This window comes from Dipodomys ordii, unplaced genomic scaffold (genome assembly GCF_000151885.1).
Source record: "Dipodomys ordii isolate 6190 unplaced genomic scaffold, Dord_2.0 Scaffold41, whole genome shotgun sequence".
In the NCBI taxonomy this organism is placed as follows: domain Eukaryota; kingdom Metazoa; phylum Chordata; class Mammalia; order Rodentia; family Heteromyidae; genus Dipodomys; species Dipodomys ordii.
The window spans coordinates 10,271,349-10,293,616 of NW_012267257.1; the positions used below are offsets into that span (position 1 = coordinate 10,271,349).

A 22,268-nucleotide genomic window follows, 5' to 3' on the forward strand; every position below is an offset into this window, starting at 1 on the left:
GTGGTAGAGCACTAGCCTTGAGCTGAAGAGCTGAGGGACAGCGCCCAGGCCCAGAGTTCAGGCCCCACGACCGGACCCCCCCCCAAAAAAAAAGACGTCAAATGACAAGTACTTTGGAAGGGCATTTTTAAGTGACATAGGAAATATTCTGTTTTGTTCTTATTGCAAGATACATAGCTGAATATAGAAAACAATATAATCTTTAAAAACTGAAGCTTAACCACATTTAGAATCATGTTAGACAATTGAACCTTCAGATGTGAAAACCTTATTTGTGAGTGGTGGCTTGTGGCTAATTCCTTTCTATGTTCTATATATTTTCTAGTCTGAGTAGATGTCAATAATTAGAAATGTAAACTTTTTATGAAGACTAATTATTAGAGTGCTGAGTAAATAACTCAGGTGATAGGCCCCTGAGTTCAGTCTCCTATACCAAAAGGAGGGAGGGGAAAAGAGAAGGGAGAGAGCTTGAAGGAGAAGAGGAAGAGGAGAAATTTGCCCTTTTTTCTATAATCCCTTGCTATTTGAAAATAATTTTCTTTTAAATCACAGCTTTTCAAGGAAATATGTTACATTTAAAAGAGCTGAAACATTCATAAATGAAAGCTATCAGTTATTCTTCCAAATTCTTCCAGATCAAGAAATTTACAATTTTACTCTGCATGCTCAAAATCCTCTGGGAAAATCAGAATCAGCACAATTAGTCAATATAATGGAAAGAGGTAAGTAACCAGTGTCTTTAAAATAATTTTGGAAGTGGTAACGTGCCTTTGAAATCATGAAAAATGCTTCTATAGATGCATTAACTCAGATTCACCCAACACACTGAGCAATGAATAACAGAGACTTGCAGTCTAGGGATAGAGGGCTTAAACCAAGTGCCTTATCATGTGTCCTGGCATGTGAGTTGTAGATGATTCTGTTGTATTATTTGTAACATTGTCACTTTTATCCATTATTAACTTCCTGCTGTCAAAATGTAGTTGAGTGATAGTGCTTACAATTCTCTGTCTTCTGCCATTTCTTCTTGATTTATATGATTCTCTCCTGTCACTCAAATTATCATATTCATAATCAGTGGTGTAATGTGCCTTTTCTTTACCTTTGTTCTTGCCACACCCCAACATGAAATGTCTTTCTTCTATTTTGCCTGTTTTAATCTGACTCTTCTTTTGTAGTCTACCTTTAGGTATAGCTACACTTTAAGCTTCCCCTAACCTTATTACATTTATTACTTTTTTTTTTTTTGCCAGTCCTGAGGCTTGAACTCGGTGTCTGGGCACTGTCCTTGAGTTTCTTTTGCTCAAGGCTAGCACTCTACCACTTGAGCCACATCTACACTTCTAGCTTTTTCTGGTTATGTGATACTGAGGAATTGAACCCAGGGCTTCATGCACGCTAGGCAAGCACTCTACCACTAAGCCACATTCCCAGCTGATATTGATTTTTGTGGCAATGGACATCATGCTATGCATTGAGAACCTAGTGTAGCTGTCCCTAATTCTCATAATCACTCTTCCCTTTGTCATTCTTCACATATGATAGAAGTTTTCCTTAAAGAATACTGTGATATTACTGTGCTTTATATTCCCAACACCAGATGAAGAACCTTTGTTGTGATTGAGTCTTTAAAAATGTTGACATGGAGCTGGGTGCCTGTGGCTCTTGCCTCTAATCCTAGCTACTCAGGAGGCTGAGATCTGAGGATCGCGGTTCAAAGCCAGCCTTGGCAGGAAGAGTCCGTGAGACTCTTATCTCTAATAAACCACCAGAAAACCAGAAATGGCACTGTGGCTCAAGTGGTAGAGTGCTTGCCTTGGGCTGAAGAGTTGAGGGACAGCGCCCAGGCCCAGGGTCAAGCCCCACGATCATCAACAACTACAAAAAAATGTATGGTGCTGGGATGTGGCTCAGTGGCAAAGAGCTCGCCTTGCAAGTACAATGTACTTGGTTTAATCCCCAGTACCAAAAGACAAAAAATGTTGGCATGATAGCAGCAAAAATAAAGTTTGTGGATTTCATATTTTTGTTCCCTGACAAAATGATACCTCAACTTTTTTTTCCATGCTAAGTCCTTGAATTCAGGGTCTTGCCCAAGCCTGGCACTCTACCACTTGAGCCACAGCTCTACTTCTGGCTTTTGGTATGTATTTGGAGATAAGAGTCTCTCAGACTTCCTACCTGGGGTTAGCTTGTAACCATGATTCTCAGTCCAGACTCTAGAGTAGCTAGGATGAGACTTATGAGCTACTGGTGTCCAGCTCCCCTTGATGTAAAAAAAAATTTTTTGTTTGTATTATGAGCCTGTTTCTCATCTGTAAAAGCATGTTTAAAGTAATTAAACTTTTAATTCTTTTTACAGTCTCTCCCCATACTCCTACTTCATTGAAAGTTAAGGACATTAATTCAACAGCTGTTATACTTTCTTGGCATTTACCAGGCAATTTTGCACAAATTAATCTTTTATGTCAAATTGAAATTAATAAAGCAAATTCAAAACAAGAATTGGTAAGTGACAATGTTCTATAAACATATTTTGGGTGGTTTTTGAATAAACATTTAGTTTTCAAAAATTACTAGGTAAAATTTTATGTGTAAGGCTCACAAATGATTAATTATGGAGATTTACTAAGAACCACAAAAGACATGTCAATGTAATAGCATTACATTAAGCATTTGAAAGCAATTGTAATAATGGAGATTTTTGAGCATAAGTTCAGATGTTCCCAGATGTTCTCTAGTATTTAGTACCTGGCATGGTTGGCTATTGCTCAATAAATTTGTGAATGAAGAGTAGTGTTTGGCACAAGCTAATGGACTAATTGGCACCAGAGTAGCAATGATTATTTTTTAATTATACAGTGAAGCAATAAAGCAAGTTATAATTGGTAATTATAAGTCAAAACATGACTTTGTAGTATGTTCTAAATATATAAGTTGACTTATAATTTGTGATAAGTCTAAAATAATATTGTATATAAATACTCATTCAGAAATTTACTCTTTTCAAGAAAATAAGTCAAAAGTATAAAATGTAATCACCAGAACTTCTTTGTTACAAATTGAGGACTAGACAAAGGTGACCCTGATCTGTTATCCCAGCTACTTGGGCAGTAGAGGTCAGAGGCTTGGGGATCAAGGCCAGTCTTGAAGAAAGTTAGTGAAATGCAATGTCAACCAACAAACTGGGCACAGTGATATGCATTTGTATCACAGCTACGTGGGAAGCCATTGGTAGAAGTCCACAGGGTCTGTTTCAGCCAGCCTTGTACCAAAAAACATGAGACCCTATCTGGAAAATAACTAAAATAAAAAGAGCCAGAGATATTGCTCAAGTGTATCCACTTGAGTAAGCATGTAGGCCCGAAGTTTGAACCCCACTACTACAAAAAATACATTAAAAAGCCAAGCAGACAAGACCTCAGATGCTTTGCTGAGACACGCAAATCTTTACATTTATTTAAGATTGTTTCATTGTAAGGTTACTTGTTTAGTTTAAATAAGTATTTATGGACTACTTATCATACTAAATGTTTTAAGTGGCATAGTAAAAGATGCATGAAAGATGATGATACCTGCCTTAAGGAAGATTCCATAGAACATCTAAAGAATAGATTTAAACCTCAAGGATTTAACAGATTACCAAATTATGTTCAAATGTATTGCATAATAAGTAACCAGTCATTGACTGTCAAAAGTCTGCATTATATACTTGGCCTCTATACATAAAACTATTCCTGATTTGTATTAAAAATATATATTGGTATTGCAGAAGAGAATTTCTTGGTATTTACATACGAATTAAAATATGCTAGTTGATAAACTCTGACATTATAAATGTAAATGCATATGGAAATTTTGTTGATTTCTTTTAAAAATATAGAAGAGTTTCTGTGGGTCTATATATGTATTCATATAACATAGCATATGCACATATGACTTGGAAGAGATCAAAATGCAAGAATATTTAACAGAAATATGTGAGATTTTTTTGCTTATGGTATTTCAATTTTTGTATACATTTTTTATATTTTTCAAATAGCAGAATGCCACAATCAAAGGAGCAAAAAATGCAGATTATCTCATTGATGTGAACAAATTAAATCCATATACGAAATATACTTTTCGAATTCGTTGTTCTGCTGAAACTTTTTGGAAATGGAGCAAATGGAGCAATGCAAAACAACATTTAACCAAAGAAGCCAGTAAGTGAAATAAGTGTTAATAGCTAATTATTACTAATGGGGAAACCAGAAGATGTTAGACCAAAAGACACCCAAATTCAATTACAGATAACTTCAAGAGTGATTTTAACCTACATTCTGGGGTCTGGATATTGGTAGAAGTTGAGAGCTTAACTTTTCTGTTGCTTCATTTTCTAAACAAAAGCCACTATACTGCTTAACATTTTTAGAGAATTCCAAATACCCTAAAGAAAAGTTGGGGGCACGATATCTCACTTATTGGCATTTTCCACTAACATACACTTATGCCTCTTTAAGATACTGACTTGTAATCTTCTTTCCTAGTTCCTTCAAAGGGACCAGATATATGGAGAGAGTGGAGTTCTGATGGAAGAAATTTAGTAATCTATTGGAAGGTAAATATCTGATTTTTCCTTGGCCATTTAAATAACTTCATTATGCTCAACATACATTATGCTTACCATATTAGTTTGCCAATCAAGGAACCAAGACTTCTCAGACTGTTTCTAGTATTGCTAGGAATCTTAGCTGGTTTCTAGACTTGCAATTCCTCATTATTCTTAATTCACCACAGTCATTGTAATGAGGGTCTTCTCTCAATTGTAAGCACACTTTAACTTTAGGGTGCTGATAAAGTTCTTGGGGATTCATGAGTTCCCTCTCCCTCACTTTCATCAGAAACCCAGCCCCAGAACTACAAGTTAACATCTCTAGTGTTAATATATTTTTCTTCTATGAATGAATCAAGTCTCACACAGTGTCATATTCTGAAAGATTCTGGAAAAAGAAAAAAGTGACACAAAAATGTTTATTGAAGTATTTTAGTACTAACGAAAATTGTAAAAAACTTTAATTTGATTTGTTTAAGAAATTAGTATACTGATAAAATGCTGCATGAAATATAGTCACTACAATCCATCTAATTGTATTAACATGGGTATTTGTGTATTATTGAAGAGTGAATAGAATTTTAGTTTGATGAGAACAAGGAATTTCTTTCCATTCTATAACGCAGAGTTCAGACCAGATGAGTTAAATTTAAACCATTTAGTAACATAAAGAAAATAGCTCAACACCTACATCTAAACAGCTTGAATCATTATTGAAAAGGTAGACATTCAGGAGATTTTTTTTCTTTTTTTCTTTCAACTTTTATCTGTTTTCTAATTTTTTAATACATATTTACAACTTTAAGACAACAAATGCTTTAAAAATACACAGTGCTATAATTACTTACTCTGTTTTGTTTGTTCATAAGTAGAGGAATGTTCCTAACCACGTTAGGTTTTTGTATTTACTTAATTTAAAATTTTCTTTCTACTGTTACTCTTAATGGCAAGCATGAATTTTCTTCAGTATCTCATTCTGATCTACACACATCTCCATGGATTTTAAGTTTATATTTCACAATTTGACATTCTTTTTTCTAATGTTACTTTGTTATTGTGGACAAAACTTCCAGTTTAGACTTAATGACCATACTTACGTTTTGCAAATTTTTAATAGAATTTGTTTTTGGTTTTTCACAGCCTTTATCCATTAATGACGCGAATGGAAAAATACTTTCTTATAATGTATCCTGTTCGTCCCATGAGGAAACACAGTTCCTTTCTGAGGTCCTTGACCCTCAACACAAAGCAGAGCTACCACTCAGTAAAAGGGACTGTATTATCAGTGTGGTGGCAAAAAATTCTGCTGGCTCATCGCCACCTTCTAAAATACCTACTATTGAAATCCCAAATGGTGAGTACTTCATACAACTTAGAATATGAATTAATTTTTAAAAAGAGATACACATGGTTGACATTGAACGAGATGCATTGCATCCATAAACTGATTTGTTGATTGGCAACTACGTTATACAACTACGTTAAGATGATAAAAAAAATTTTTTTAAAAATTAAAGACAACCTACTGTTGACATTTCTTGTTCTTACAGAATGTAGACCACCTTGTTCTTCTGCTGAAATTTATATTACATCGAATAGCAAGCAGATCATTCATGACTCACTGAGAGGTTGCAGGTGTTAGTATGGATGGGAAACGCCAACACTAACATAAAATAATCAATGGATCCAGTTTGTTACATAATATTGTAAAGTTATAGTTGAAGACAGTACTCTTAAGAAGAAATACTTTAACTGGGAATACTAACTTCAGATATCTTCCCCAAGACTAAGTCAGTGTTTGTGAAGGTAGGCTAGTTTGCAAAAGGAGAAAAACACTAGTTTCAATTGGCAGGGTTGATAAAGTCTTCCTAAAGTCTAAATTAAATCTTTAATAGAGGCTTCGGGGAAAATGGTGGTGAAATTTTAGAATTATTAGTTCTGTCCTTCAAATTTTACATATTATCTATGACAACTTCATTTCTTCTTAGCTTCTATAAGGACTTTTTAAAATTAGAGTATAATATTCTTCCATTAGGACATTTTCACACACACACATATAATGTACTTGGGTAATACTTAATCCCCCATTATCTGCCTTGGCCTCTCTTTCTGCCTACTGGCTCCCTTCCTCTTCCTGAATAGCTGGACAAGTTATGCATTCTAAATGTCCTTTTATACTTCTTCCAGTTAACTTCTCTTTCTAGTCATTTATCTTCTTGCCACCTTCTGTGCAGCCCAGTGTGAGAACAAGTTGTTATAAAGAGAAAAAGAAGCAAACAGAAACTGGTCTAACCAGGTGCTGGTGGCCTGTAATCCTAGTTACTCAGGAGACTGAGATCTGAGGATCGTAGTTCAAAGCCAGCCCGGGCAGGAAATGAGATTCTTATTGTCAATAAACCACTCAGAAAGTGGCACTGTGGCTCAAGAGTGCTAGCCTTGAGTTGAAGAGCTGAGAGACAGTCCCAGGCCCAGAGTTCAAGCCCCATGACCAAAAAAAGTCTGGTCTAGTTAGGGTTCTTTTTGTTTTCTCAGCTCTTAGCTAGAACAGGTTCTTACTCCTTATTACTGATCTGGTCCTTGGTTCTGTTCAAGGCAGCAGCCATAAGTATAATTAGGAAGAGGGAAAAGAGGGAATGAGGAATGCACAGAAAGTTTCAAGGACATTAGCTGAACCCATATAGCAGAGTAAGGCACCAGGCACTGGAGCACCAGATGCAGGGAATATAGCCATTAATTTGACCCTGGCCAAGGAAAAAAAGAGCCCATCAGTCATTTAGGATAAGTGCCCTCACAAGGACAGTTATCCTTTAACTACTCTAGTTCTACCTGAGAAGGTGGTGATTTACTGAGCTAACCACACTCGGGTCCTGATGGAGCCCCAGGACACTCGTGCTGCTGCAAGATTTCCTTGCTTGTGACTCTGCAGCATCAGTATAGGTTTATGTTGTGGGTTTGTAATCATATTCAGCCACAAAGCTGTCTTATGTCCAAAGACTCTTCTGTATTCTAAGCCAAATTGTCTTCCGTTTAATAGTAGCAGTTCTATTATTTCACATGTGTTAAAAAAAAAAAAAGAAAACCCTTTCCATGGCTATTTACAGTATAAATCAGTCAGAAATTACTCTTTCCTCCTGTTCCTGTGGACAGTATTTACCTCTCTTTTGACCTCATGGTGCTGGCCCACTGCCCTGCCCCTGCCCAGATTCCTCATCCTCATCAGATCTAGCAGGATAGGAAAACCACACTCCCACATACTTCCCTTCCTTCCCTCACCCAGCCTAGATACCCTGCCCGCAATAGTCCATGGGTCTCTGTGGAAGCCCACTCTAGTGCTCTACACCAGCCAACACATCTCATAGCTCTCTGTACCTGTCTCTGGGTCCAGGTAAGTTTTCCAATAAAAATAACAGAGAAGCACTTCAAATCTTTGCCACACATTTGCATATCTTGAGCATTGTTTTATAATCTGTACATAGTGAGGTATTCTTACAACTCCTGTCCATTTTTATGAAGCTTGCCTTAAGTTAGTTTGTAATGCCAATACAATATCCTTCTTTCTTATTAAAGATGATCTCAAAGTAGAGGAGGTTGTTGGAATTGGAAAGAAGATTCTCCTCAGCTGGCATCACAACCCCAACATGACTTGTGACTATGTTATTAAATGGTGTAACTCATCAAGGTCTGAGCACTGCCTCATGGACTGGAAAAAAGTTTCTTCAAACAGCACTGAAACTATCATAGAATCTGGTAAGATTAGTGCTTCTCAGTATTCCTATAAAATATTTTTTAAGCACACACCGTGACTAGATGCAGCAAAACAATCAATGGGGCAGGTATACGTCTATTTAATCTTTCTGGAAGGTCATTTGTAACAATATGTATGAAAAGATTCAAATCTTTTGATCTGGGAATTGCTTAGGAATTTATTCTGAGGAATAATCAGAGAACAACATGAATTTCCATCTAAGAATATTCTTTTCTTGACTACATGATTTGTAGTCAAGAAAAACTATGAAAACAACTTGAATAGCAAATAATAGAATGAGTCAATAATGGCACTATTGAGAAATGTACTGTTGAGAAAGTAACTAAAACGTATGTCAGAGATGACACGTCAGGGGAAGAGCTCTTCAGAGAAGAGGCGCATACAGCCCCTCTACAGCCTCCCCACAGTCCCATGCCTTTGTTTGCTTAGGTTACTGAGGCTGGGAAAAATGGTGCACTGAGGACTTGTCACCATCACCTTTCCACTTTCCCTGATGGGGGACAAAGGGCTGCCAGTGGTGGAAGTAGGCATAGGGAGAGCCTTGCAGTCGATTGCCCACCTGCTGGTTAGGCTAGGAGCCTTTCAGGTGAAGCATGAGAAGGAGCCCTTGGTAACCCAGGGGCTCAGCCTACCTATCTTGTGGAATTAAAGTCTAATGCTGCCCCATAGCCTGTGGGTAGCCATGCCTTCTGAGTCGTCCCAGCTCCTGCTTCTCCCTCATGTATTGGTGAAGCATACAGGAGAGCAAGAAGCCTGGAGCAATAGCTTTTCTTCCTTCCCTACTTTTTTATGGTTTCCATGGTTATATAATGAGGTGGAGTCCCATTCAGAGTTTCAGTGCTGGGAAATTATCTTTTACTTTCTGTTGAGCTTTGGGAACAGCATGTGGCATGCAACAAACACTTTGAACTCCTTTCTCTTCAGCCGTCCTCTCATTCCACCATCCTCTCTTTTTTTAATAGCCTTAGCATATGTCCCTAGTGCTTTCATCCATGCAGGCTCACTTAAGAGGCAGAACCTTGTGGAATATCTGGCCTGTAAATAGCATGTAATTTTAACAGAAAAGGAGGTACAGATTTACTAGTGAAATAAAATCCTAATCTCTAGCATGCTTTTCTTTAAAGAAGAAAAATTACACTTACTCCAGCACATAGTTAAACATTTAAGGAAAAATGGTTCAAGAAAAGAAGCCTGGTGCCAGTAGCTCACACCTGTAATCCTAGCTACTCAGGAGGCCGAGATCCTGCCCAGGCAGGAAAGTCTGTGAGACTCTTACCTCCAATTAATGACCAGAAAACTGGAAGTGGTGCTGTGTCTCAAAATGGTAGAGCACTAGCCTTGAGCTGAAGAGCTCAGGGAGAGCACCCAGGCCTAGAGCTCAAGCCCTGTGACCAACCAAAAAAAAAGAAAAGTAGTTAAAATTGAGACAATCAATTCTATTTTCCTTTGGTGGTATGATTCTTTTAGAGGCTGACCATCTCACATGCCTGTGGATGATTGGTATTGTTTGGGCGCAGAACTGGAGAACTAATGTTGTTACTAACAACCTTAGAGTAATTGTGTTTCTGCATGTGAAATGCCATAATTTCCTCCAGAATTGTCTTCCTAGAACATCTCTGATGAGCTCCTAATTGTCCTTCAATGCCTTTTTTGGAAGATCTCTGTGGTGTCTTAGCATCTGCTACATGCTGTGTGATTGTTACCACTGCTCATGTGTCTTCCCACCACTCTGTCAGCTTCATGTCAGAGACTTACTTTTTCATTTCTGGTTTTCCCTTATTGCAATTGTATGTATCAAGAAAATATTTTTAAAATATTTTTTCATCTGAGTGCTGGTGGCTCACACCTGTAATCCTAGCTGCTTAGGAGGCTGAGATCTGAGGATCATGGTTCAAAGCCAGCTCAGGCAGGAAAGTCTGTGAGACGCTTGTCTCCAATTAATCACCATAAAACCTGAAAATGTAGCTGTGGCTCAAGTGGTAGAGCACTAGCCTTGAGTAAAAAGAAGCTCAGGGACAGTATCCAGGCCCTGAGTTCAAGCCCCAGGAGACAGACAGACAGACAGACACACACACACACACACACACGCACGCACACGTATCTTTCAAGTTAAGATACTTCCCTTACGTGTCTTGTAGAGATATCTCACTTAGTGATACTTTGTGGCAGTGGATAGAGGAACAGACTCTTAGTTCTGGTCCTTTATACTGAAGTTTCAAGGTAGAGTGGAACTCTTAGTGTACTTAGAGCAAAGTTTCTTCTCAGCACCATGAATGGAAGCAGAGGGGAGTATTATAAAAGTATGATGATGACTTGAATTACTATGCATATATCATTTTGTATAAACATGTAAAAGTTTACTAATTTGTTGTTCTTCCTATAGATCAGTTTCGTTCAGGTATAAGATACCATTTTTTCCTGTACGGGTGTAGAAATCAAGGTTATCAACTACTGCGTTCCATAATTGGATATATAGAAGAACTGGGTAAGTAAAAGTTGAATGGGTAAGTTTTTTTTTCAGAGTTTAGGTAATGTCAAAAAGTATTTAAAAATAAGTTAAGCTATTTAGTTGAAGCCAGGTACTGGTGGCTCACGCCTGTAATCCTAGCTATTCAGGAGGCTGAGATGTGAGGACTGCGGTTCAAAACTACCCTGGGCAGGAAAGTCATGAGACTCTTACCTCCAATTAGTCACTAGAAAACTGGAAGTGGAGCTGTGGCTCAAGTGGTAGAGGGCTGGCTGAGCTGAAGAGCTGAGGGACAGCGCCCAGACCCAGAGTTCAAGCCCCACGACCAACCAAAAAAAAAAAAAAGATATTTAGTTGAAGGTAGATAAAATAATTGGCTTAGTAAACTTAAAATTATTTGGTTATTTAGCCTGTTTACTTCACTGCTTTATTATTATTTCCACTGAGAAAATTCATCTTAACTTGATATCAGAAATGCTTGATTTGCATTATACAAGTTTAAGAAACTGTTAATTTATTCAAGACTAGCAATAAAGAGGAGAAATAAAATTGAAATCTACATGCATGGCCATTTAAAGATGTTTCTATATGAGTTTTGTGTAAAACTTTTAAGTTTCACCTTGGTTCCTATAATACTTTGATCTATAGTTATTAATATGTAAGTATGGTGACAGTATCACTATAATGACATCTAATTTATAAATAGAGTACAGTTTTTAATTCCAAGTTTAGCTTTTGTGAGAACCCAGAAATCTCATGAGCCATGTGGTCTTGCTCTGTGTTGGTAAACTTGCCTTCAGTGATTTAGTTTCTTCTTTTTTACAGCTCCAATTGTTGCACCAAACTTCACTGTTGAAGATACATCTTCAGATTCCATATTAGTAAAATGGGAAGATATTCCTGTGGAAGAACTTAGAGGTTTCTTAAGAGGATACTTATTTTACTTTCAGAAAGGAGAAAAAGACACATCTAAGATGAGGGGTTTGGAACCAGGTGAATGAATTGCTGGTGTGACTGTGGAAGCTTTCATTAGCTACAGCATAAAAGAAAATGCTGCTGAGTAGTTTAACATTACAAAGTTCCCAAACTTTGTGAAAAATAAAGAATGCAGATATTTTATGAACATAGGAATTTTAAAATTTCTTTAAGAAATCATTTATTTATATTTTGGTTTGATTTTAGACTCCCTGGGGGCTTCCAGGCCTCCATTGTAATTGACCAAGAGCTATCAGTGCAGTCAGTGTCTGCCTCAGTCTTGACTATATAGCTTCTAAGAGCTGACTGAGCCTCCCTAGGTCATGTGACTTATGTGATTCTCAGACCTTAAAAAAAAAAGGGGAAACCCTAAATACCAAGATCCAAAGTAAAATAATTTTCCTCAAATGCTCTGAAATTTTACACTTGAACCAGGTAAATTCTCGTGTCTGGATTTCCAGTTAGACACAATCATTCAAGTTAGAGTAAAAGAGAAGAAACTTGATTTCATAAAGCCACCAAGGAGAGAGTGCAAGAGACAAGACAAGAGCCAAAAAAAGAATTCTGACACTTTTGAATGGACATGAGGCAGCGACTCAACATAGTAGGAAAATGGTAAAATCTAAGAGCACCATCAGATCTCATTGAGAAGTAGATTGATTAATCCTGAAGGACCAGGTATTGAAGACAGATAGCTGAGACAAAGATGGCTGAACAGAGGAAGTTAAGGAAATGTCCTAGAACTAGGAACCTGAGTATTAAAAAGTAAAAGAATCCATCAAGAATAGTAAAATATCTGTGTACATATACCAGATATAGAAAGAGAATCAAAGCCAGGGTCATTGGCTCATTCTTATAATCCTAGCTGCTCAGGAGTCAAATCTGATGATGGCAGTTGGAAGCCAGTGAGTAGGGAAGTCTGTGATACTCTTATATCCAATTAACTACGAAAAAAACGCCTTTTTATGGTTTAAGTGATTGGACACAAGCCTTGAACAAAAAAAGCTAAGAATAGCACTCAGGCTTTAAGGTCAAGCTTTAGTACTGGGGCACAAGTACATACAACACACATACACACGAACAGAGGTCATGTGGAGCAATCAGGAGGAAGAATGGTGGCAAACTTCCCAACAACCCTCAGTAATAGGTCCCACAGTATGTGCAGAATATTGAGGAAATTTATATTGAAACTGCCAGTCTACCAGCTAGTATAAGAGTATGAGGGTAGAATGGAAACATTTATAGACAAACATTGTGTACAAGGCTTTGTACACATTGTATTTCTGGGAACCTTGCTGCCTTTATGAGGAAGTTGGTGAAAGAGTTCCTCACCCTCACAGTGAGGAAAGGAACTGGAAAAGACCCAGGAAGCAGTGAGGAGAGCAGATGCGGCCCCGAGGGCAGCAGCCTGGGTGACTTCCTGTCCAGTGCAGGAGGCAGGGAAGGAGGCCTTCAGAGGGAGGTAGCAAGGCCCGTGTGGATCTGGAATTGGGTTTGAATATATGAAAATTGTAAGTATTCACTGGAGGATGTGGGAAGGACTAGGAATTGATACATGTTAACAAATCAAGCAAATGAAGGAGAGAGCATGTAACAAAAGCAGTTTTTCTTATCAGGAACTCATTTATATATTTAAAAAAAGATGAAAAGGAAATACGGCGATAACCCAAAAAAACCTGATAACATTTTGAAGTAGTTACGGAGGATGACGGCGGGACTGGTGGAGAACGCCTTCAGTGTTACTAATCACTGAGTAGTAATGTAATTTTTATATCATCTTGCATTATTTTTGTTGACATTTTTTAATATCAAAGGGGTTAAACAGTTCTTCACATTTGCTTTGTAAGTGTTTCAAAAGCTGCTTCCTAGTCTCACATTTGAGGATTTCCATAACACTAGTCCTTTTCTCAGTGGTTTGCAGTCACCTCTGGACCCATCCAGCCCCTGGCCTCTGACTAACAGGCAGGATCTCCCCAGTATGTTTAGGTTGCAGTGGTTTTCGAGCTCTTAGTCACAGACAGGGAGTGACAGGTATGTATTGCCTGCTCTAGAGGATGTGAATGAAAAGTACACAGCACTGACAAGAAAGTCATGATATTCTTTCAGAGTCAAATAAACCCAAGTTCTGAGTAATGTCAGTGTAATTCCTGACAGGTAGAGGTAGAACTTGAACAAGGCTCTGGCCGGCTCAGCTCCATCATCTGCTTGTGGGGTGGTCAGGGTCCAGAGTCATTAAAAGGGTAGTTGATGTCACAAGCATATATTTAAAGCATAGGTTTAAAATGGTATTGAGGCTGTTCATTTTAAAAGTAGGTCGTTCTGACATCAAGATAAAGAACATTACGGACATATCCCAGAAGACACTGAGAATTGCCGATCTTCAAGGTAAAACAAGTTACCGTCTGGTCCTGCAAGCCTACACTGACGGCGGCGTGGGCCCCAAGAAGAGCATGTTTGTGGTGACGAAAGAGAACTGTAAGTTCAGCCAAGATGCCTTCCACACTTGAATCGATGGCATTCCTAGTGACTTTCACTGCTCGGTTCAAAAGCTGGCACATTTTGTTGATTTTTGTATCAGGTAGAAAGCATTGTGTGTTGAGCCTGTTTCCAAATGAGTGCCTAAGAAGTTAATGAAGTGGTGGTAAACCTAAATCTAGAGGTCTGAATGCAGATGGAATTTTTCTGAATTCAGTGTAGTTTCCTAGCTAGGTTATGATTTTTAACACGTGTAAGAAAATTGGAGGAATATCTTTCTAAATTTGTCATTCAGCACAGCACTTAGAAATGTGAGATAGTAGAGAATAATAGCCTTTGCTATCTGGAAACAGCAGAAAACTTTGTTTTGATTCCTGGCTTGTCCTCACCTTGAGCTGGAGTAGAGTTCAGGTACAGAACTTAAAGGATGTCATTTTCCAGAGCAGTACTTATCACCTGGGGTGACTTTCGTACTCTGGCAATAACTGCTAACACTTGATTTTCATAAGTGAATGACAGTGTTGAAATCTAGTAGTTAGAGGCCAGACCTACCGCTGAACTTCCAACAATGCCCAAAACGGCCTCCTTGCTGCCCCATTCCTTCCAGAGCAACAGCTGGCCTGCCTGCCAGTAGTGGCAAGATGGAGAAACTTGGCTCTGGAGAATAGAAGTATTAGAACTTAAAAATAACAGGTGTTTTCTAGTTTTGATTCTACAACTGTGATTTTTACTATTTGCAACCTTCTGTTTTCAGCTGTGGGATTGATCATTGCCATTCTCATCCCTGTGGCAGTGGCTGTCATTGTTGGAGTGGTGACAAGTATCCTGTGTTACAGGAAACGAGAATGGTAATGAGTTATATGTTACAGACTAATTACATCTTTTCAGTTGTACTAGTTATATGCAAGTTTTAGTCAGAATTAGTGTTAATGTCGATATTAAGCAAGAATATGATATTTTTGTTTAAAGCAAATAGAGTAAAAGTATAAACTTTTCTCTACAGTCTTATCAATCAAGTAATGGCCATTTTGCTGAATATATTTAGGCAAAAGTAGAATAGCTATCTACAAAACTAAATGTAATTGAATGGCTGAGTTCTCACTTTTCCTGGTGACCCATTGGGAAAATGTGGTCTTTTGGGCCAGCAGGCTGAGGGTGGGGACAGTGGACTGTGAGCATGTGATAAGCCTGTGCTTGCAGAGTGAGGGTGAGTACCAGGAAGAGAGAGGAGCTGAACCAGGTGCCCTGAGCAGAGCAGGAAGGCTGCCGTGTGGGAGAGTCCTGAAGGACCAGGGCAGGATAACTAGCGTCTGTGACACTCTGAAAGTAGAGAAGCTTTGTGGCTGGGTGAGGCAGGGGACAGAGGCAGGGACTGGAGTGGACTAAGGTGGACAGGGTCTTTTGATGACCCTGTTTACTTGGTCAGTTGGCTGGAGCTGTCCTGGCAGGGGAATGGGTGAACGGCTGCATTCATGACAGAAAAGACCTCACTTTCTTGAAAATGCCATTGTAATGACAGAGAAGCTCAAGTATTCTCTCAATCTTGGCTGCTAAATCAAAATAGTAGCAGAATTACAGCATAACCTGTTCTGGTAACCATATCTTCATTAGCAGAAATCATGTTTTTAAAACAACCATTTTAGGAAGTGGCGCTGTAGCTCAAGTGGTAGAGCGCTCGCCTTGAGCTGAAGAGCTGAGGGACAGCGCCCAGGCTCAGAGTTCAAGCCCCACGACCGACCAAAAAAAACCCACCATTTTAATACCAAAACAAAGGCAAATTTAAAAAGATGTCTAGAGTCTAAAGTGTTTGACACATTAACAAAGTCATTCCTCCTTCAGGAATTTCACATAACAAGTTCTTCTTAATACCTGCAGCAAAAGAAGTATGGCAAGACATTGACCAAAACTCAGTTTGTTTGTGTTTGTTTTTCATTCAAGATTGGTAGCCTTTATCTTAACACAGCAAGTAACTTCTGTGGCACCTGGTTGTCACTTTTAGTACTTGTGAAGTCCCCCCCTTGAGAAAGCACCTGCCAGCACCTCACTCAAGGTGTTCCTTGTAATAGACCTGGTGCAAGGGGGAGAGGGGAGACAGAAAGCTGCAAACGCAAGCATGTATCCTGTCTCTGCATATTCCTGAAGTAATCGGTCCTGTAGTCAGAGAACTTTGGTTTGGATGAGCAACGACTGCATTTTATGTAGGATATGAGAGTGTAGTCACTATTGGAAGTTTGCTTTATTTTCATTAGATTGGAAAAAAAAGATATCTTGGCTCTAGAAATAAAATTACCATTTATATAGTTTTTAAATTGGAACCTAGTAGAGAATGCACTAGTAAATGAATATACCCCATTTTAACCTCAGCTGTTCACCTATATATATATGAGCATAAAATAAGCCAGATGACTTACAAGCTTTGCTACTTGACTGGTCATCTTATAGCTATTAAACTTAACTAATCATTCTTTATTTAAAGGATTAAAGAAACCTTCTACCCTGATATTCCAAATCCAGAAAATTGTAAAGCGTTACAATTTCAGAAGAGTGTCTGTGAGGTAAACCTTTTCTCATTTTTTAATTAGTTTTTCTTTTTTAATTTTATTTCTTTTGTTTACTTTCTGTGGTGCTGAGGAATCGAACCCAGGGCCTCATGCCTGCTAGGCAAGCGCTCTACCACTGAGCCACCTTCCCAGACCCTCCCTCTCACAAAAACTTTTGTGGAAAGTTTTTAACATGCATATGTCATGCTAACACTAAAATATTGAAAAAGTAGCATACTTTAACATCTGCTCATTTTCCAGAGTTTTGAATCTTAAATTGTTTATACTATGCTCTCTTTTTTTCTGTTACTATTAAATAGCAAGGAAAATACTGCTATGGAGAAAACCTGGCTTGCTCTCATGTGTAGAATAGAGCAGCAGAGACAAATGTTCACAGGCTAATTTGAAAAAATAAGTAAAATAGGAATTTTTAGAAGGGGGAGCATTTAGTGCTATCTTAACCACTGCTTTTAAATTTATTTCTAGGGGAGCAATGCTCTTAAAACATTGGAAATGAATCCTTGTACCCCCAATAATGTTGAGGTTCTGGAAACTCGAGCAGCTCCTAAAATAGAAGATACAGAAATAATCTCCCCCGTAGCTGAGCGTCCTGAAGAGGGCTCTAATACAGAACCTGAAAACCATGTGGTTGTATCCTATTGCCCTCCAATCATTGAGGAAGAGATACCGAACCCAGTAGTGGATGAAGCAGGAGGGACTTCACAAGTCATTTACATTGATGTGCAGTCCATGTATCAGCCTCAGGCCAAACCCGAGGAAGAGCAAGACATTGACCCTGTGGTGGGGCCAGGCTATAAGCCACAAATGCGCCTCCCCATTAACTCCACTTTAGAAGAGACAGCTGCAGAAGATGACATAGACAAAACTGCAGGTTACAGACCTCAGGCCAATGTAAATACTTGGAATTTGGTTTCTCCAGACTCTCCCAGATCCACAGACAGCAACAGTGAAGTTGTCTCTTTTGGAAGTCCCTGCTCCATCAATTCCCGACAGTTTTTGATTCCTCCTAAAGATGAAGACTCTCCTAAATCTAATGGAGCAGGGTGGTCCTTCACAAACTTTTTTCAGAACAAACCGAATGATTAAGTATCACCATGTCTGTCACTTCAGTCTGCCATCTCAAAAACTCTTACTGCTGGTGTTGCTGCAACAGTCCTGGGTGTTCTGGAGAGGGACCTTGTGAAGTACTGATAGCTGGGAAACTTCACTAATTTGAGTTACACTAGAAGTGTTAGAGCACTTTTAATATAGCCTGAAAGCCAAAGTGCATAACTTACAATCTGCAGCCCACAAAACTCAAGATTTGGAACTATTTGTAATCAAGCCAAAGAATTCTCCTTCAAGAAGCATTTCAAGGGCCATACTATCTACATACATGCAAAACAGATGTGTTCTGTTGCTAGTGGTTGGTTTTCTCATGTATGAGCATTATGGAATTACAAGTGGATTTGAAGGCAAGGCAGACAAATGTCATTTAAATATTATATGACAAAAATGTCACATAGTGTTGATTTACCTGACATTTGCTTTGGTCCAGAAGGAAACCAAGCACAGATTTTCAAACATTGAAGATGATTCTCCTCTATCCACATCACTCACAAAAGTTACTATAATTGTTAATGTAGCAACAGCTGTTAGTGTTCTGTTTGATAAAGTGTGCAGATTTTTGTGCCTACTGTATAATGGTTATCAAACAGTTGTCTCAGGGGTGCAAACTTGGAAAATGAGTGTGACACTGATCAGCCCAAATCAGAATCACACTTTCTTGCTTTGGTAGGTTTTTCAAATCTTTCCATTTTTTTGAAGTTTTTATGCTAGCTTCCTTTATTGTAGTTGATTACCCTAATATTTGAAATTTAAATTTCTAGGACTATAAATCAAAGTTTTTTAAATCCATTTTAATTTGTGATACATCAGCTTTATATGAACAAATTCAGTAGTATTCATGTACAATTCCAGGTATTTACTATGTGAGATGACTACTAAGCAGTATCTGGTGGCGAATGTTAGCTGCCATGTGGAGCTCTGATTGGCTTTAGTTCTTCCTGAGAAGACCATGCCATCAGAACTCCAGTTGCTGATGGTCTTTGATGCCTCCTAGCAGGTATTCATATAAGAGATCATAAAACCTATTGAGATCAGTGGTATACAGCATCCTCTGCCCATCCTGGCTTCTCATTGGTCATGTCTACAGTGAATATGGTTGTTGGAAAAATAGAATGCAAAACTAAAAAATGTATTTTCCTTGCCCTTCCTTGTCTATGTATTTTGTCTTTTGATCATTAAGGTGAAAGCACTTGAAAATTTAAACCTTGGAGTAAGTTAAGACAGGCTTGTTTTATATCATCTAAAGTTGTATAATGTGTTTTGCAAATAATGGATCAATTTTTTGAGTTTATCAATGTATCTTTTGAAAACTAATGTTGTACTAAAACAAATACTGGATGACAAGGGACAAAATCTATTCAGGTACTCATTGTATGAATTCTGATTTTAACTGCTAGGATTTAAGTAAATCCTGAGCATCATGATATGATATATACATATATGAAATGAAATATACATAATGTGCATACATAGTCTATGAAAGCTATATAATAAATCATAGAAGTTTCATAGAAGTTATGAAAATACATGAAAACAGACCAATCCCTAAGTAGAATTTTCTCTTGTCTTCCTTGGTATCCTCTTTGGCTCCTCTTTTTAGCCCCATCCTCACTTCCACATGCTCTAAGGTAGGGCTGACTCCTCTCTTTACCACAGCTTGTCATTCCTATGTTCTGCCTTCCCTCAGATCTTCTTGTTTCCTTTCAACCCCTTATTTTCTCTCTTTAGTTATAAAACAAGTGTTGGTTAAGGTAATTGTTTATTGATCTAAACTACACTAATGTGTGAACACAGGAGAGAGTCTGAAGAATCATCCCCATCATCAAGATATGTACATTTCACCCTTTCTAGGCTTTCTGATGAATCCCTGGGGTTCTTGAGTACAAGATTAAACTGTATGAGACAGATTCAGGGAGCTACTCCCACCCTCCCTGCTTCTAGAGTTCCATATCCAAGGATTCCTGAGTTAATGAGAAACAAGGTAACTGCTTGCTAGACAGGGCATGCACACTGTGACTTGCTATATAGTTCAGGAGAATGTGGATAGGTCAAAGGCCAAAGCAGATTTCCCTTTCTTCATGCAGTAGAAGATAGCCAGACCCCTGTGCAGAGTTGTTACCTTTTCCCCCTTCTCCACCTGTGCATGTACAGGAACCTTGACAGAGAGAGGGAAGAGGGAGAGAGCACTTTTGTCATATGTCCCCTTGTGTGCACTGTTTTGTCAGTGCAGGGTCCATGCTCGTATGTTCAAGGTGGCCTAACAGTGGCTACGTTCTGTCTAGTCAGAATAGTGACTTCTTGGAAGGCTTCAGGACTAGTTAGAAGGAAGGCTTACATGTGTTGCCTCCAGCTTTTCTTGACTTGGAAGAAAATGAGGAATCCCCCTTTCCCGATGAAAGCCCTTTGGGTTAGACATTTTTAAATGTCTCAACTAGAATTATATTCTATTAGTTGGATAGAACTGTATATAGGACACATTTTTATCCCTTTTGTAAGCCAGTTTCAAATCAGGCTTCCCTTGTGAGAAATGGAAATTATGGAGATCACCGTAAGATTCTTGAGTGGCTATTTCAAGTAATATTTAATATAAAATAGTCTTAAAGACTATTTGATATTACATAGGCCTTGTGACTTATGTACTGCATGGATTGAAATGCATATGAGGTCTAAGTCCTCAGTCTGTTGAACCTCGGGTCCTGGGTTTGAGACTGTGGCTCTGGGTGTCTGGACAGTCAGTTGTGTGTTTCTGTGCTATGTGATAGAGGTGCTTTGTTCCTGCAGCTGGAAACAGAAGCAGCTATTCATTGAAAAGTTTGAGGGAGGAAGTGTCAGCCTCATTTCCCATACCAGCATTACTTTCACGGCTCATGAATCTGAAGGATTGCATTTAGAACATCTCATACTATTGCTTTCAGAAACTATGGTAAAAAGTCACAGTCTCAAAACTTGCAAACTGTAATCTTGTTGAAAATCAATCCGGCAATTTCCTAATGGTCTTCATACTGTCCGTGTTTAAAGAAATCCTATCTTACAGTCCTTTCTGTGTTTGGATAATTAAGTGATAGTACAGAATGTTTTTTTCCCCAAACAGAATTTGAAGTTAATTTTATGATCATTTGAAACTGTCAATGCTTAAAAAGTGTTAGCTAACGTTTTCTACTGCTCAGGCATACAATTTGCAAACACTTTTCTGTTTGCACTAAGTTTTTGCCCTCTTCTCTTTTGAACTATGTTAAATTTTGTATGATTTTAAGTGCCTTTTTCTTATTTTGAAAGTGTAAAATTGGGTATCTCACGTAAAATGCAAGGTGAATTGTTCGCTATCGAGACTAGGCATATAGCAAAAGGGCCATGAATAATTTTGTATTGACTAAGTCCCATCTCATTCTATTCAAATTCAACAGAATTTTTCTCAAGGAGTGGTATAATGGCACATTCTAATTTGTGTGGATCTGAAACTTTTGGTTCAGAGATTCAAATCTACAGCCAAAAGCAGCTCAGAAAAGATTCATATACACATATCACTAGATGTCTTCATAATTTATAGTTGTTTTTATTTGATGGGTACTCAGTTTGGGACCCAGAATATGTTCTGACAAAAGATACTGCATATGTGAGCCTAACTGATTAAGTATTCATTCTCTCAATAAAACATTTCTTGGATGTCATAGCCAACATCTTTGGTATCCAGAAGAAAAAGACTAATGGCCAAACTTACATGACATCCATCCGTACACTTAGCCATGGAGGATCAGTGGAAATTGCTTGGCTTAAGTTTGGTTTATTTATATCTTCATGGATTATGTCTCAGGGCTTTTAATAATATTTAAGCCTCTTAATGTAACCACTAGGGTGGTTACATTTTTATTCCTTTCCAATTAGTATGATCATGATTGTGTTAATTATAATGAGTTATCTTCAAATGCTGGGGTAAAGGCTTGAGAACAATGGTTTTTTGACTATGTTGGACCTTATTGAATATGATAGAGTTTGAGGGGTCATTACTTGGTCTAGAATATCTCCACATACTTATGATAGTTGATTGGAAACAAATTCTATTTCAACCTGAAAAGTATATATTTCTCCCTGTACTGGAAATATTAATATTTTGAATTGTAAGTGTCCAATTTTAAACAATTTCCATAAGCAAGACAAATTCTGTACTGAACTTTTATGAAAATTAACAACGGGGTTAGGGGATATCCACTGAGTTTTTGGGGGGGGGGCTCCGGTCGTGGGGCCTGAACTCTGGGCCTGGGCACTGTCCCTCAGCTCTTCAGCTCAAGGCTAGTGCTCTACCACTTGAGCCACAGCGCCACTTCC

The 22,268-nt window shown here is 38.2% G+C and overlaps 1 protein-coding gene across 2 annotated transcripts in view; it reads left to right on the top strand.

Annotated features, from left to right (window-relative positions):
- The window catches only part of Lifr (leukemia inhibitory factor receptor alpha), a 37,855-nt gene extending 15,664 nt beyond the window's left edge, over positions 1 to 22,191 (top strand). Inside the window, exons 8-19 of one of the 2 annotated variants that reach the window (XM_013018627.1) lie at positions 553 to 722; positions 2,363 to 2,508; positions 4,043 to 4,205; positions 4,530 to 4,600; positions 5,735 to 5,948; positions 8,162 to 8,341; positions 10,744 to 10,845; positions 11,653 to 11,820; positions 14,113 to 14,277; positions 15,032 to 15,125; positions 16,754 to 16,832; positions 17,304 to 22,191. In XM_013018627.1, the coding sequence (XP_012874081.1) occupies positions 553 to 722; positions 2,363 to 2,508; positions 4,043 to 4,205; positions 4,530 to 4,600; positions 5,735 to 5,948; positions 8,162 to 8,341; positions 10,744 to 10,845; positions 11,653 to 11,820; positions 14,113 to 14,277; positions 15,032 to 15,125; positions 16,754 to 16,832; positions 17,304 to 17,924 (2,173 nt within the window). In that variant the 3' untranslated portion in view covers positions 17,925 to 22,191. The remainder of the gene's footprint in view (positions 1 to 552; positions 723 to 2,362; positions 2,509 to 4,042; positions 4,206 to 4,529; positions 4,601 to 5,734; positions 5,949 to 8,161; positions 8,342 to 10,743; positions 10,846 to 11,652; positions 11,821 to 14,112; positions 14,278 to 15,031; positions 15,126 to 16,753; positions 16,833 to 17,303) is intronic. The other variant, XM_013018628.1, reaches the window with a different exon arrangement.
- Positions 22,192 to 22,268: the final 77 nt, after the last annotated feature.